Below are 18,358 nucleotides of genomic sequence, written 5' to 3' on the forward strand. Positions count from 1 at the left end.
GCTATGGAAAAGAGTGAGGAGATTTCCAAAAGAAGTAAAAGCAGATCCATCATTTGATCCAGCAATCCCACTCCTGGGTATCTACCCAGAGGAAAAGAAGTCATTCTATGAAAAAGATACTTGCACATGCAGGTTTATAGTAGCACGATACGCAATTGCAAGAATTTGAAACCAGCCTACATGCCCATAAATCAATAAGTCAATAAAGAAAATGTGGTATATATATTTACCACGGAATACTACTCAGCCATAAGATGGAATGAAATAATGCATACACAGCAAAAAGTGAAGTAACCTAGGAATAGAAAACCAAACATTGTATGCTCTCACTCATAAGTGGGAGCTAAGCTAAGAGGATGCAAAGGCATAAGAATGATACAATGGTCTTCGGGGACTCGGGGGAAAGGCTGGGAGTGGTGGGGTGGGTGTGGTGAGGGATAAAACACTACACATTGGGTACACTTGGGTGACAGTTACACCAAAAATCTCAGAAATCGCCACTAAACAACGTATTCATATAACAAAATACCACCCGTTCCCCAAAAACCTATTGAAGTTTTTAAAAACCCATCATATTCCCCAAAAACCTATTGACAAAAAAAAAATTAACTACAATAATATTAGGCATTGAGTATGGCAGAGTTGATGGATGGGAGCACTGCACTAACATTACAGCAATCCACTGTGAAACATTTATTATTAGCAAGTTTAAGAACAGGTCAAATTCTACCGCTAAATGTTGAAGCAATGAGGATAATCACCCCTTCACTAATTAATTAGGTCTTATATAATAAGTTTTATTTATCTGAAGTCATGTTGTAATTTTTTTTGCACCATATTTCCTAATTTATCAACATGAAGGCCAGGCACCATGGCTCAGGCCTGTAACCCTAAACCCAACACAAAACTCTACCCTAACCACTAACCCTAACTGCTAACCTTAAACCCCAACCCTAACCACTAGCCTAGCCCTAAATCCTAACCCAAACACTACCGTGACCCTGACCCAAAACCTAACCTATAACCTAACCCTAACCATAACCCCTAGCCATAGCCCTAGCCCCAACCCTAACCAAACCCTAAACCCTAACACCCTAAACCATAACCCTAAGCCTAACCCAACCCCAACTCCAAACCTTAACCCCAACGCTAACTCCCAACCCAAGCCCTTAAACCCTAACTCTAACCATGAACCTGAACCCTGAACCCCTAACAACAAGCCACGGCCCGAGCTCTAACCCTAATCCCTAACTCTAACCCCTAATCCTAACACTTAGCGCAAGCCCTAGACCTAATCCAAACCCCAAACCCTAACCCTTAACCCTAACCCCTAACCCCTAACCCCTGGACCTGGCCATGGCCCTGACCCTGACGCTTACCCTGACCCTGACCCATAACACCTAACACTAACCCAACCCTAACCATAACACCTAGCCTAGCACTACTAATAGGCCTAGCCCTAACCCATAACCCTAACCCTAAACTCTAACCCAAACCATACCACTGACCCCCTAAACCCCTAAACCTAACTCTAACCCAAACCTGAACCCCAACTGCAACACCAAACTCTAACCTAACACAACCCCAACTCTAACCCTTAACCCTTAACACTAACCCTCAACCCACAACCCCTAACCCTACCTTAACCCTAACCCACTAAACCTAATTTTAACCCAAACCCGAACAACCGCAACCCGAATCATAACTTTTAACACTAACACTCTAACCACCGAACCCTAACCACTAAGCCTACCCTAACCCTAAACCCTAGCCCCAACTCCAACTCCAAATCTATGCCTAACTTAAACCACTAACCCCAATCCAAAACCAACACCAACTGCAACCCTAACCCCTACCACCAAACCCTAACATTAACCACTAACATGAACCCTAACCCTAACACCAACCCCAACCCATAATCATAAACTCAATACATACCCGCAAACGCAACTCCAACCCCTAACTCTAACAATAAAACCTAACTCTAGGCCTAGCCCTAATCCTAACCCCAACCCAACCGCAACCTAACCCAAACGTCTAACCCTAGCTGCTACCCTACACTAAACCTAACCCTACCCTAACCCTAACCCAACCCGAAAAACCTAACCCCTAACACTAACCTCTAAACCTAACCGTAACCCAAACCCTAATCACTGACCCTAACCCTGCCCTAACACTAGCCCTAACCCTAGCCCAATCCTAACTGGACCACTGACCCTTTAATGCTGAACATGACGTTGACCCTAACACTTGACCCCCGACCCCTACCCTAACCCTAACCCTAAAGCTACCCTAACCTCAGCCCCTGGCCCTAACCCTAATCCAACGCGAACCCTAACACCGAACCCCTTAGCCCTAACCCTAACCACAACCCCTAACACCTAAACCTAACCACTAGCCCTAACACTTAACCCTAAACCATAGCCCTCTTAACCCTAACCCTAATACTAACCAGGAACCCCAACACCTAGCATTAAACCCTAACCACTAACCCAAACCCTGGCCCTAACCCAAGACCTAGCTTCAGCACAGACCTAGCTCTAACCCTAACCCGTAGCCCTAACCCAAAGCCCAAAACCTAACTGCAAGCCCCGACCAGGACCTTATCCCTAACCCCTAACCTTAACCCTAATCCCTAAACCAAACCCTAGCCCTAGCCCTACACTTAACTTTAAACCAACCCTATGCCTAACCTTTACCCCTAACCATGACCCTGACCCCAGCCCCGGCCCTGAACCTAATACCTAACCTCAAGCCTAATCCTAGCATTAACCCTAAGTCCTAAACCCTAACAACCCTAACCCTAACCCCTAACCCTAGCCCTAACTCCAACCCCCAACCCTAAACCTTAACCCCAACCCCTATCCGCAACCTGAACACACATCCCTAACCTTCTAACCCTAACCCTCATCCTAATTCTAAGCCTTAACCCTAACCCCAACCCTTACCGTAACACAAACCCTCTAATTGTAGCCCATAACCCTAACCCAAACCCTAAACCCTAACCCTAATCCGACAGCAACCCCTCACCGTAACTGCTGTTAACGCAAAACATTAACCCTAACCTTAAAATGTAACCGCAACCCAAATCCCAAAGCTGATGTATCCTAATCCATAATCTATTCTAATCCTAACCACAACCCCTAAACTCTAACTCCTTATGCTAATGCCATCCCCAACCCCAACATTATACCCTAATCCTAACCCTCACGCTGACAGCAACCCTAAATCTCACCGTAACAATTGTAAACCTATCTTTGGATTCTAGGCCGTGACCCTGAGTGACCCTAACCCTGCTCCCTTGTTACACATTCCCATTTCACCATGCCGTATTTGGAATCGAGCCGTGTCACTCCACTGCTGCAAAATCCTATTCGTCAAGATCCTGTATACCTTACCTTGCCTCAGCAGGTGTCTGTCTTTGACACGTTCTTCAATACTGCTCTTCCCCATTAAACTACTGTACTCAGGAAAAAAACGTTGCCACACTTGTGTGCACCACTTACCATGGATTAACACACGTCCTAAAGGAGTAAGCCAAGGATAGACATTCAGTTTGATATTTTTATTTTTAATTTTTGTTGGGACACAGTAGGTGTATGTGATTCCTTCAGTCTTAAAGCAGCCATCTTCTCCCACCTATGGCTCCCAAGGCCATCACAGGGGTCCTCAGCACTTCAGTACCACAGGATCTGAGAAAATGTGGAAGGTTTTATGTCGTCCTGTGTAAGGGCCAGGCCCGTAAGGATCATCACTTGCATACTTTGTTTTGTTTTGTTTTTGAGACGGAGTCTTGCTCTGTCGCCCAGGCTGGAGTGTAATGGCGCAATTTTGGCTCACTGCAACCTCTGCCTCCCGGGTTCACACAATTCTCCTGCCTCAACCTCTAGAGTAGCTGGGATTACAGGTGCACACCACCATAACCGGCTATTAATTTTTCTATTTTTTAGTAGAAATGAGGTTTCACCACATTGGTCAGGCTAGTCTCAAACTCCTGACCTCGTGATCTGCCCAACTCAGCCTCCCAAAGTGCTGGGATTACAGGCGTGAGCTACCACTCCCAGCCACATGGGTACATATTCTACTGCAGAGCTGTTATCTGATGCAGCCACAAAAACAGAGGGCTGAGAAATGCCGTGTGTCCAACAGAAAAAGGTGTGAATTTTGTAGAACACATTTAGCCAGTCTCTGACACACAGGGTTTCTCTCGTGTGAATTCCCTAATACCTGCTGAGGTGTTACTTCAGACAAAAGGATTTTGCACATTCATTACACTTTTTTTTTTTTTTTTTTTGAGATTGGAGTCTCGCTCTGTCGCCCAGGCTGGAGTGCAGTTGCACCATCTCGGCTCACTGCAACCTCCAACTCCCAGGTTCATGCCATTCTCCTGCCTCAGCCTCCTGAGTAGCTGGGACTACAGGTGCCCGCCACCTCGCCCAACTAGCTTTTTTGTATTTTTAGTAGAGACGGGGTTTCACTGTGTAAGCCAGGATGGTCTCCATCTCCTGACCTCATGATCCACCCTCCTCGGCCTCCCTGCCCTCCTCGGCCTCCCAAAATGCTGGGATTAGAGGTGTGAGCCACCGCGCCCAGCCCACATTCATTACACTCTTAGGCTTTCTCCCTTGTAAGAATTTCTTGATGCCTCCTGAGGTCTGACTTCTGCTAAAAGGTGTTTCCAACACTCATACAGCCACAGGGCTTTCCCTGTGTGACTTCTCTGATGGGTATTAAGGCTTGACTTGTGGTTGAAGGATTTCTCACACTGGTTACATGCACAGGGTTTATTTCCTGTATGCATCCACTGATATGCTGTAGGATTTCATTTGCTACTAAGGCTTTTCACACCTTCAGTATGTTAACAGGCCTCTTCACCTGAGTGAGTTCTGTAATGTACAGTGAGGGATGACTTCTGGTAGAAAGCTTTCCTACATTCTTTGCATTCATATGGTTTCTCATGTGTGTGAATTCTCTGATGTCTATTGAGAGTTGACTTCTGGCAAAAGCTTTTCCCACATTCTTTGCATTCATACGGCTTCTCCCCTGTGTGAATTCTTTCATGTATCATGAGGGATGACTTCTGGTAGAACATTTTCCCACATTCCTTACATTCATGGGATTTCTTCCCCATGTGAATTCTTTCATGTACAGTGAGGGCTGACTTCTGGAAGAAGGTTTCCCTACATCCATTACATTTATAAGGCTTCTGTCCTGTGTGAGTTTTCTGATGCCTGCTGTAGTTTGCCCTCTGACGAAAGGTTTTTCCACATTCGTTACACTTGAAGGGTTTTTCTCCTGTGTGAGTTCTCTGATGTGTGGTGAGCACTGACTTCTGGTAGAAGGATTTTCCACATTCATTACATTCGTAGGGTTTCTCCCCTGTGTGAGTACTCTGATGCATCCTCAGGTTTGACTTCTGGCTAAAAGTTCTCCCACATTCATTACACTCATAGGGTTTTTCCCCTGTGTGAGTCCTCTGATGTTTAGTGAGAACTGCCTTCTGGTAGAAGGTTTTCCCACATTCACACACTCATAGGGTTTTTCACCTGTGTGAGTACCCTGATGCATCCTGAGGTTTGACTTTTGGCTAAAGGTTTTTCCACATTTATTACATTCATATGGTTTCTCACCTGTGTGAGTTCTCTGATGTATAATGAGAACTGAATTCAGGCAAAATGTTTTTCCACATTCATTACATTCATAGGGTTTTTCTCCTGTGTGAGTTCTCTGATGTACAGTAAGTTTTGACTTCTGAGCAAAAGTTTTCCTGCATTCTTTACATTCATATGGCTTCTCACCTGTGTGAGTTCTCTGATGTACCGTGAGGGCAGACTTATGGTAGAAAGCTTTCTTACATTCTTTACATTCATATGGCTTCTCACCTGTGTGAATTCTCTGATGTACCGTGAGGACTGACTTCTGATAAAAGGTTTCCCCACATTCATTACACCTATATGGTTTCTCTCCTGTGTGAATTCTCTGATGTACATTGAGGGCTGACCTCTGGTAGAAGGTTTTCCCACATTCCATACATTCATAGGGTTTCTCTCCTGTGTGTATTCTGTGATGATAAATAATGGCTGACATTTGGCAGAAGGTTTCCCCACATTCATGACATTCATAGGGCTTTTCCCCTGTGTGGATTCTCTGATGAACAATTAGGTTTGACTTCTGACAGAACGATTTCTCACATTTGGTACATGCAAAGGGTTTCTCCCGTGTATGTGTTCTCTGATGATTTGCAAGGTATGATTTCTTAATGAAGGATTTCTCACATAGTACACATTTATAGGGTTTCTCTCCTGTGTGTATTTTCTGATGTTTGGTAAGCTTAGACTTTTTACAGAACACTTTCCCACATACACAACATTCGACATTTATCTTCCGGCAAGTGAGTGCTGACTTATCACAGGATTTCCCACGCTCACTATAGGTACATGGAGTCTTTCCACCGTGACCCTTCTCTGCCTCAGTGCTGAAGGCTTTTCCTTGTCTACTATACTCAAAAAGCTGCTGCTCCATATGAATCTTGTTATGGTGACTAAAATACTCATGACACGTGAGAGATTTCCCAGTTATACTTCGAGCATCAGGTTTTCCTCCTGCCTGCATTTCATGAGGCTCAATCGAGATATGTATGTTCTGACTTACATTTAACTCCTCAGGCCTCATTCCTGAATAGTGTGCATTATTTACCATCACATCTGGAATATGGTTTAAGCTCAAATTAAGTATTTTTCCTAATTCAACTGTTTCCTTGGTTGATGTTTTGCTGTTGGTGACTGCAACTTGCCATATACGTCTATGATGAATTTCCTGGCTTCTTTCAATTATATCAACTGTCTGGACACCTGTAACGAAGAAAAAACAAAACAAAGCAAAACAAAAATCCATGAACCACACACAAGCATTTGTTATGGAATGCTTATATAAAGACTCAATGAAGTTATTTTCTCTCCTAGTGGCATAAGATTCTTTAAAAATCAATAATCAGGACTGGTTTTATAAGCACATGGCTGTTCCTACTAACTTAATATAAGAAATTACATTACTAGATTTTCTAATGTGAAATTATGTTTTTCACTGTTGTTTCATTAAAAATATTTGGTAAAAAATATTCACCTACACCTAGTTGTAATTTTCCCCTAAGGGCTTATCACCTGCCAACTGTTTTCTCTATTGTTTTTCTCCATTTCATTCTTGTAACAATGGGAGGCATCTTGTGCTATTTTTCTCATTCCGCCTTGAAGATGATAAGGTATTCCTGGATCAGCTACCTGCAGGTGCCCACCATGGCCACTTGTCTTCAGGACCAGATTTTACACCAGTGTTTCTTTAGCTTTCATGCTTCCCTGGGAATGTCTATAGGCATCTGGGCATTTTTCAAATACAAAATCTCTCCTCCAAACTAGGTGAAGACTGCCTCTTTCAAATTTCTAACTTAACCTGACTCGCTTAGCTTCTCAGAACTGTAATAGATACATGAAGTTCCACTCCACCACTGTGGGCATCCCCTCCCTGCTGGTCCTAAGGATTCAGTTCTGGAACTCGGGTGGGGTTCACCATCTTTGAAAAATCATTTATTGGCTCCTTCCGAGATGAATAGACCTGATATTCTCCCCCCAAATTCTTGGCACATCCATCCCTGCTTCATAATTCAATGCTTCTGAAGGCTTTTGTGTGTTCAAGTTTCAGCTGTCTCCTAGTTTCAGAGAAATATGGGGTCTCTTGTACACTTCTCATTGTCTACTGCCAAACAGAAATCTCAGCCCTTCAACATGAAACCTTTGCTTCAACAGGCTTTGGAATCCAGAACCTCCTGGTTCTCTTCCAAATTCCAGGCCTATCCTGTTCCATGCTCTTATGCTGGGTCCTCCTCACTGTAAGGATTTCTGATGTCATTATAAAAAAAGCCTCACTATGAGATTGTTCTTATTTTTTGTTCAACTCCCTAAGTGACCTCCTCTATAATTATGATTCTAAACACCAGCTTTGACTTACCGATTTTTAAGTTTGTATCTCCAATTGTGATGTCCACTCTTTACATATATATTTATATTCACCTACTATGTGCCACAATTGGAAAAGAGTTAAATTGAACTGGAGCTATGCCAAAGTTAACAACGCCTCTAACACTGCATTGTCTTACCATCTTTCCTAAATTTTATCCCTTTTTTACTCACTCTGGTTAAATATTCCACATGGTTCTTTTACAACTACTTAACATATATTATTTTGTTTCTCTTATCACAATGTACACTTTATGAAAAAAGACATTATTTTGACCATTGCTGTTATAAACGCCAAGTATAAAGTTACCATGGCTTACAAGCTACTCGATTAAGATGTGTTGAAAGAATCAACGGATGTATGAATAAATGTCCGGGGGGAAAAAAACAGTCCATGAAAATGGAGGAAAAGAAAACAACTGAGAAAATTGAGAAAATGAATAGCAAAGAAACATGTCTAAGAGCAAGGTAGGGACTAGATTGAGTAAATATTTTAAAATATTCACAAAATAAAATGCAGGGATATATGCATGAAAGCCCTCCTTGGAGATGATAGAATTCACATGTTTGATGCATAAAGATCAGCTGTCCTCAGGTATGGGACCTGGGAGAAAAAGTGGTGAAAACAAGTCAATGATGCAAATATCTGCTGGGCTTTACTCTTCCTGGCTTCCCTGCCCAGGATGCAGTTGACTAACCTGAGAGGCACTGGTTTGCCCATTCTTCTCCTAACCATGGCTCTGCTCCTTGCTCCAACTTGAAGATCACCTCAGGTTTGGTAATGCAATGGCCTGGAAATGGGAAATAATGGAGGACTTAGCCAAACTGCAAAGTAAGGTCCTTTTCAGAATGACAACAGCTCGGTTTCAGAAGCTGTATAATGAAGGAGCCTATTTGAATCTTTTGTTAGAGAGGGTTGACACATTCTTCACATGGAATAGCATTAAACCTTATAAATGCTTCCTATACTTACCAACATGGAAGTAAGTGTTGCTTCTGGGGGTTACTGGGCAGCTTCACTCACCCAGTGACACCAGGCTGCTGTAGGTCTCCAGCATCACGTCCCTGTATAGTGTCCTCTGTGCATCATCCAGGTCCTGCCACTCCTCCCAGGTGAAGTGCACGGCCACCTCCTCAAAGGACACCAACCCCTGTAATGGCACATTTCTCCTCAAGTCATCAGCCCAGGGTCACAAGATAGGAATGTCAGAGTTCATTCTTCTGTAGCGGCATGTCTCTTATGTGTATCTTACATAAACTGTAGCTTCTCTGTACTCTATATGGAGAAAGAACAAGCATAGTAGAAGTATCCTGCCACTATCATGTTTTGTTAATAAAATAGATTACAAAGTTTACCTTGTAGATGTAGAATCATCCTTATTGTGAAAGATAAAAGTAGAAAAAAATTCTGTGATCTGGTATGATGACAAAAATTATAAACACATACCTAGAACAACATGATAGATGAATTAGTAGAGACATAAGTTTAATGTCGACTGCAGTAAGAAAGGAGAAAATACAGTTCTATATTGCATTAGAAAGTTGCACTTCATTGAAAAACCAAAGATGCTTAGTACTTCATGTGAACCATGTGTTCTCGTGACTTTGAGGCAACACTGGAGTCTAGTCATAAGGACACGAAGAACACATACCATATTAACGGAACTGCACACAGCACCATGTCTAGCTGAATGATCCCGGGCTGTGATGAGAGAGAACACAACACTGAAGGAACTGATTATGGAGTGAGTCTGCATGTAAATATCTGACCTAACTCCAAAAGTTATTTTAAAATTATTTATAAATTAAAATAATGTACATAAGCATCTGAACATTTCCTTCCTCATGCCCAATGACTGCTTGTGTCCACCCTTAGGGTGCACACTCCTATTTCCCTAACCACCGGGTGTAAATAATGTGTAAATCTGTGTAATGTTTACCCTCATCTGTGAGTGTAATGCGTGTAAATACCTGTAAGAACAAGTATGTTACATGACCAAATATGCATTTTCACAGTCACCTAGAGGGAGAATGGGTAAGGACTTTGGGGAGATTCAGAGGGGAAGAAAACAGAGTGATAGATGACCACATTCATCCTATCACAGAGCAGTAAGAATACAGAACAGGGAAGCAATCCTTAAAAAGGAAAAGGGGAAAAGAAAAAGAATTTGGTGCTAATTTGCTGTGCAGAGGGTAAAATGGGGAGTTTCACTTTCAGATGATGCAGAATCATGTCTAGTGAACTGCAAATTTAGAAAATTAAAAATATGACGACCAGAAGTGACACAGACTTAGATCATATTGGAAACATCTGAGGTACCAAAAGTGGGGATGTCCAACTAGCAACTGGATATACAATTCCAGAGTTCAGAAAAGATATCTAAGCAGAAGATAAATATGTGGGAAGTATCAGAATTTGTAAGGTACTCGTAGCCATCACAGTTTAAGAGATTAAAAGAAAAAATGAACAAATGCAGAATCTACAGAAACACTGACCAAGACAAACTTTCGAAGATTATTCTACAAATAAAGCTCAATACGTATACTAATATAACCATATTCACAGTTCTATAAAGAAAAATTCTTCAATTTTGCACATAGACATACACGACGTACTTTTAGAAACACATTCCGGGTTTCTATTTCTGCATGTAAGAAGATTGAAAGTCATCATTCCACCTTAACAACAAATGAAAAGCTGAAGAAACTGAAAAATCAGCAACTCTTCTTGGATCTGTAAGGGAGGGAGAACACAGGACAATCCACTGCCCCAAGATTGGAGATCTAGACAGGCAAAAACAAGAACAGAGATTCACTAGCAAAAATCACCATGGGAACCAGTGCAGGAGGAGGAAATTCTGAACTGTAACTGACAAACTGTGAGAGGCTCAGTGCGAACAACTCCAGAAGTTAAAAACTCCAGGGGGACCCAGTCATGAGGGTGACTCCACAGCACTGTGAAATTTGCCACTAGGAGCTTAAGTAAGTAGCCTCCTACAGTAAATACTGGAGACAGCTCCCCTCCTGCTTCCACCTGCAGGCAGGCGGGGAAAAGGCAAATCATTTTGAAATATGAAAGAGTACTGCATTGCTTCTTAACCAGAGCCTAGCCTGATGTGGTATTAACAGCTTCAATGACCTAGGTGAAGGGAAATATCCAACTCCAACCCACTCTAGCCATCATGTCGCACCTAAAATAGAAGGAAAAAAAAAAAAGAGCAACACTTGTGAAGTTCACAGTTCAAAAGAAAGAAGAGCTCACTAAAAGAAATAAGTCCTGTTGACAGGACTACAGACCACTTTGGCTATGCTCTAAAAGTGTGTGTCCCCGCAAAATCGTTACTTGGAAGCCTAACCTCTAATTTTACTGCAAGATTTGGAAGATACAAATTCAAGTGATTACCAAGGTTGGACTATTGGGAGATACCTGTTTTGATGACAAACACTGAGACCACACAATCGACTAGGCCAAAGTTATCTAGAAAAATGAGTTCACACATGGAAAAGTGTGAAACCCAGCTGTTCCTATTGTGTTTTCCAAAAATTAGGGACGTCTGCCTTACGAGACTCACGCTGCTCTCAGGTACACACATGGTAATCCTTTCGTTTAAGCAGAGGCGCTTGCAGCACCTTCACAGCACCAGCCTCTCCCCAGAGAAAAGGGCCACCCAGATAATCCTGCTGCTGGATCTCATTCTGTCACCCAGGATGGAGTGTAGTGGCACAATCATAGACAACTGTAACCTCATGGGCTCAAGTAAATCCTCCCTCCTCAGCCTCCTGGGTAGCTAGGACTACAGAAGTGTACCACTATGCCCAGCTAATTTTTTTGTTGTTTTGTAGACATGAGATCTCACTGTGTTACCAAGGCTGATCTTGAATTCCTGGCCTAAGGCAGTCTTTCAGTCTCAGCCTCCCAAAGTATTGGGATTGAGACACAAACCATGGTGTGCAACTATATGACATTTTCTATATTCACTTATATTTCTATGGACATTCAGGTTGTTTTCATATCTTGCCATAATCCATTTTCAATTTACTTTTCTGTATGGTGTAAAATGTGGTCCAATTTTTTTGCATGTGGATAACCAGATTTCCCATCATTTACTGAAGAGTTTGTTTTCTCGTGTGTATTTGTATGCCTTTGTTGAAAATTAATTGACTCAGGCCAGGCTGACTGATACATTTCTGACCTCTCTATTCTGTTCCATTGGTCTATGTGTCTGTTTTTATGCCAGTGTCATTCCGTTTTGATGACTACAGCTTTGCTATGCAGTTTAAAATCGGGAAATATAATGCCTCCAGCTTTGCCTTTCTTACTCAAAATTGCTTTACTCTTTTATGATTCTAAACTTAATTTTTTTTCTATTTTTGTGAAATATGCTATTGAAATTTTGATAGACTGATTTGAATCTGCATATCACTTTGGGCACTATGGATGTTTAAAGAAACCTTTTTCAGGAACACAACATATTTTGTTTTATTTGTGTCTCCTATAATTGCTTTCATTAATATTTTACAGTTTTTGATGTATAGATCCTTCACCATCTTGGTTATATTTATTCCTAAGTACTTTATTCTTTTTGACATTATGTTAAATGGATTTATTTCTGGATTTTTGTCAGATATATTGTTAGGATATAGAAATGCAAGTGATACTTTTGGTACATTGGTACAATATCCTGAAATGTTACTTAATTAGTTTATTACTTCAAAAAGTTATTTGATGTAATGAGGAGCACAATGGACTGTGGTTACACATTAAATGATAGCTTCTGTTAGTATATCACCATGCCTCAAAAAGTGATCTGCTGTATTTCTGCTGTTACAAATTCAGTCGCATTTTTTAGCCCTAGTATTTTTTCTTCTAAAATATTTTTGTCTATCATTAGCTAATAATGTGTATCCTCTGCTTATTGTTCAATTGTGCTACCCATTTATCTTCCAGCCTAGTTAGTCCAACTTTCTAATAAAATTTTTAACAATGGTATGTTCATTTACTGTAAACTTAAATAGTAAATTTGTATGATAGTTTTACAGTTACCAAATAGGATTTAAAACATGTCAATTTGTTGCTACCAATGAATCTCTGGGTTCCTAATTTTAAACATTTATGTATCATGTCTATTAAATATGTACGTGCAATGGCTTAGAATCAAGCCTAACATATCGTATGCACTAAGTATCAATCAAACCAATTTTTAAAATTATCACTTTCATACTATTAAAAATTATTTAGAGAGAAGAAAAAGATATAGGTCATACACCTGGATCTACATAAGGAAAGGAAGAGCAGTAAAGAAAGAATGAGGGTATCTTAACCAATCTACATATTATTTACAAACATATGCAATTATATACATATGCACGATTATGTGTGCTTATATGTAGTTGAAATGAATGATGACAACGACACAAGGGACAGGAAGATGGAAGAGAAAAATTATGTTAGAAGATAGTCACGCTACTTGTGAAGCAGTACAGTATTATTTGAAACTGGACTTGTAAGTGTATATTGAAACCCTAGGGCAACTTTTTAAACTAGTACAAAAAGTTTAAAAAATTATAGCTATAAAGAAAACACATGCTAAGAAAGAAGAGGAAATGGAATCATATAAAATGCTCAGTTAACATCTCAAAAGGCAGAAAGAGTAGAAGACAAAACAATATGGGAATAATAACAGTAACAAATATGGCAGTTATTAATTCAACTATATCAATAATCACTTTGAATATCAATGGTCTAAATTCACGAATTAAAACAGAGATTGTCAGAGTGGATCAAAATACAAGACCCAACTATATGTTGTCTACAAGAAACCCATTTTAAATATAAAGCCACTCATTAATTAAAAGTAAACAGAGAAAAATATACAATGCTAACAATAAGAAAGCAAGAGTGGCCAGGTGCAGTGGCTCACACCTGTAATCCCAGCACTTTGGGAGGCTGAGGTGGGTGGATCACTTGAGGTCAGGAGTTCGAAACCAGTCTGGCCAACAAGGTGAAACGTCTCTATTAAAAAAAATACAAAAGTCAGCTGGACATGGTGTTGGGCACCTGTAATCCCAACTACTTGGGAGGGTGAGGCAAGAGAATCACTTGAACCGAGGAGGCAGAGGTTGCAGTGAGCTGAGATCACGCCCTTGCACTCCAGCCTGGGCAACAAAAGTGAAACTGTGCTCAAAAAAAAAAGAGTAACTATATTTCACACAAAGTAGACTTCAAAGAAAGTAAGTTATCATGGAAAAAGAATGGTACTTCATCATGACATAGCAGTTAATCCTCCAAAAAGATGACAATCCTTAATGTGTATGCACCTGACAACAGACTGTCAAAAGACATGAGGCAAAAACAAAACTGGAAGGAGAAATAGATGGATCCACTATCACAATTTGAGACATCAACACTCTCCATTAGAAACAGATCCAGCAGGCAGCCATATGTAGAAAGCTGAAACTGGATCCCTTCCTTACAACTTACACAAAAATTAATTCGAGATGGATTAAAGACTTAAATGTTAGACCTAAAACCATAAAAACCCCAGAAGAAAACCTAGTGCAGGGGCCTTTGAAAACAGTATGCTGAGAATAGATAGGGCTCAAGGACAGTATCTCCAATTGAACTTTTAATGAACTCCCGTAGGCGCCAAGAAGGCTGGCAGATAAGGAAGAGCATAGAAACAAAGAACTGAGAAGGTTACATCTGGGAAAAGAAAGTTTGTTTTGCATTGCATTCTTTCTGCTGACGTGGGGTTTATGGAGTATAAATAAAGTGAGGCGGAGGCTCTGAGCGTGGCTGCCATGTTCGCTGTGTGTCTTTGTCTTTTGTGTGTTCTTTCATTCTCCACCACCCCCGGCACGTACCCCAACAAGTGGCGCAGCGAGCAGGGTCAGCACGGGTGAGTAGGGGAGAACAAGAAGGGGAACCCCCTAGGAGCGGGTAAGGCTTGGATATTGTTAAGGGGAACCTTCTTAAGCTTTCGTTATGGGAATTCCATCTCTCTGGCCTCAGAATATTTATGGCTGTTTCAAGGACTGTTGCTGTCTATGGGAGTAGAAGTGAAAGAAAAAGACTTTGAAGCGATTGTTTGCCCATGTTGAACAACATTGTTACTGGTTTCAGTATCAGACTAAAGTGCAGCTGAATCGGAAAAAATGGTTACAGGTAGTAAAAGCTCTGCTTAGAGCGCTCCAGTTAGGGGATATTATGCCTCTAAGATTGTGGACCTTGTGTAACTCTATCACTCAGACATTAGAGTTACTTGAGACTGATTCGGAGTGTGGTAACGTAGCCACAGGAGGAAAGGTATCTGAGGATTTGGAAAAATAAAATAAAATAAAATAAATCTGAAATGGAGCCCATTTGTGCCAGGGTAGCAAAAGGGGGAGAGGAGAAAAAGCCAGCTCTTCCTTCTTCTAAGGGAAATTCTGACATGCAGTGTATTATGGAAATGCTTCAACAAATATTACAGATACATTCTTCTAATTCACCTTTGTGAGCTTTCCCTGTTTCTTTTCCTTCTGCCCTGTTAAAAGAGGATTTTCCAGTGCCTCCAACCCCCCAGCTTCCTTATCTTTACCTTTATTTGGCAAAGTTTTCTCAGTGCCTTGCCCGCCATTGGGGGAGGGAGGGAAAAAAAAAATTTTAAAGAGCTGGATATGTTTCCAATTATTTGTGCTTCTTTTGCTCCTAATGCTCAGTTTTCAAATGGTGGCAATAAAGTCCAATTCAATGCCTTACAAATTAAATTTTTAAAAGAAATGAAAGCTGCCATTTCTAACTATGAACCCCTATCCTTGGTCTTCTTGATATTTTTTCATCAGAAAATTTGATAATTCCTATAGACTGGAAGACTTTGGGGAAGGCTTTTCTTGATCGTTCTCAGTGGTTACAATTGCACAGCTGGTAAATGAACAAGGTGCATGTACAGGCTAGAAAAAATGTTATGTGTGATCCCCCAGGAGCCACTGAGGAACAACTCACAGGCACGGGCCAATATGCTACTCTTAATGCTCAGGCTGGTCTAGATGATGTTGCCCTTACTCAAATCAAGACTTTGTTTTTAAGGGCCTAAAATAAGGTAGAGATAACAGGAAAATCTTCCCTTTCCTCTGTGAAGATTTTACAGGGCACAAATGAACAATATCCAGATTTCGTAGCCCATCTTCAGGATGCTGTCTTGAAAATTGTGGGTGCTGACCTTGCTTCAAAAATTTTGTTACAAACGTTGTCTTTTAAAACTGCTTATGCTGACTGTCAAAAATTGTTAAAATCGTTAAAGGCCAATGGGGCCAATTTAGATAAATATATTAAAACTTGTGTTAGTGTTGGAGGGGCTATTTATAATGCTCAATTATTTGCTGGAGCTTTGTCTAAAGCCTTAAAAGGAAATAACAAATAAGGTGTTTGCTTTCAGTGTGGTAAACCTAGACATTTCAAAAAAGAATGTCATAAAAATTGAACACTTTTATCCCTCAAGGCAGAAAGCTGCCTTCAGAGGTGTACAAATGTTGTGGTAAAGGTCGACATTGGACAAATAAATGTCGTTTCAAAACTGATAAAAGTGGAAATTTACTGTCTCCTCTCCTGGGAAATGGGAGCCGGGGCCCACAGGCTTGGGGCCCCAACAATTTATGTCACCAGGTCTGAAAATGTAGTTGGTTTATCAGTCTTTACAAATGAGAAATATAAGAAAGGAAAATAATGCACAAACTAACTAGGTTTCTTGTAATAAATCACTAAACTAGTCAAAGGACCAAAAAATACAAGATCAGCGTGACTCTGAAGGATGTGAGATTATGGTTCTGCACTTGTTACATTAAAGAGCTAAAATAAATAGACGTAATATTAACAATAATAACAGTAATAATAGCCATAGTATACTGAGTACTTACTATGTGTCCACTACTGTGAAAAAATCTTCACTTGCATTTAGTTCTTCCAACATCCCTTTAAGACTGACAAATTTTATAATTATTACCATTTTGTAGACAGGAAAACAGAGTTAAGACAGTTTTATAAATGTATCCAAGGTCATATAGCTATTATATTTTGAAAATATGACTTTCTGTCCCCAGAGCTTACATGCTTAACCCTTTCCTCTAGACTGCTCTATGAAGTACAAAATTGGTAGTCACCCTCCTTGGAATAATCGGAGGAAAGAAAAATCAATAACTAAGTAAAAGTTGTATCTCAGCACCAGATCCAATCCCAATTTCAAGTATCCATTTAGCCTTGGATTATTGACTGAATCTGCATACAATACCCAGTGAGCAATGGCCTACAACATCAAGGAATAAATTCAAGTCCTCCTTAAGGATCCCACACCTTACACCAGTTTCTCAACCTTATGCGGCAACTAAGCAGAGCGCCGCTGCTGACTTAGCTATTACTCAGCCTTATACTTTGTCTCCTAATAGAGGAGTATATAAATTAGCTATTAGAGTGTGTGGCCCTTTGCCAAAAGGACATGATGTTACTAATAAAATTCTTATTATGGTTCAAGTCTCACAATTTATATGCCTAGAGGCAGGGGAACGTATTCTCAATAGGGAGGGTTTGGTAGCACAGAAAAAACTGTTTTTTGGGAAACTTTAGTTTCAAATCAAAAGCCCTTATGTTCATTGCACATTAATGAAATAGTTTTTAAGGGGTTAATTGATACGGGGGTGAATATGTCTATTATTTGTTTAAATTAGTGGCCTATACAATGGGAAAAAAGACAAGTTTCAGTTATACTCACTGGCTTGGGTGCTGCTTCTGTGATTTATTAAGACGTAGAACTTTTAACCTGTGTCGGTCCTAAAGGTCAACAAGGTCAAGTGTTTTTTTTTATTTTTATATTGTTCCTATCAATATTAATTTTGGGGAACAAGATCTTTCACAACAATTTGCTGCTTTTTTAAACATTCCTCATATTTCCTCAGCTGCCAAAAATATGATGTTCAGAATGGGCTACAATCCTCTAAACTCATAGCCACCACTCCTATTTAGGTGAAACAGTGACCATTATTTAAAGAAATACTTAGGACTCTAAAAGAGTAAGTCAAAAAACAAATGGCCAAGAGGAATATAAAGCCACGTATTTCTGCATGGAATTCCCGTCTTTGTCTTGTCTTAAGACTATAAATGTTTACATTAAACCTAGGGAAAGTTTACAGCCTGGTCTTCCTAATCCTGCCCTTATCCCACAAAGTTAAAAATTAATGGTCATAGATCTCAAAAATTGTTTTTTCTCTATTCAGTTACAACCTCAAGATTGTAAAAAGTTTGCCTTTATTATTCCTAAATATAATAATGGACAACCCATTCAAAAATATCAGCAGAAGCTTCTTCCTCAGGGTATACT

The 18,358-nt window shown here is 40.3% G+C and overlaps 1 protein-coding gene across 1 annotated transcript in view; it reads right to left on the reverse strand.

The window, feature by feature from the left end:
* Positions 1–5,316: 5,316 nt before the first annotated feature.
* Positions 5,317–18,358, reverse strand: part of ZNF717 (zinc finger protein 717) — a 30,773-nt gene continuing 17,731 nt past the window's right edge. The window contains exons 3-5 of the mRNA XM_050786144.1: positions 9,034–9,160; positions 8,708–8,800; positions 5,317–6,851 (exon numbers count right to left, since the gene is read on the reverse strand). Coding sequence (XP_050642101.1) covers positions 5,404–6,851; positions 8,708–8,800; positions 9,034–9,160 — 1,668 coding nt within the window. The 3' untranslated portion in view covers positions 5,317–5,403. The remainder of the gene's footprint in view (positions 6,852–8,707; positions 8,801–9,033; positions 9,161–18,358) is intronic.

This window comes from Macaca thibetana, chromosome 1, assembly GCF_024542745.1.
Source record: "Macaca thibetana thibetana isolate TM-01 chromosome 1, ASM2454274v1, whole genome shotgun sequence".
NCBI lineage: Eukaryota > Metazoa > Chordata > Mammalia > Primates > Cercopithecidae > Macaca > Macaca thibetana.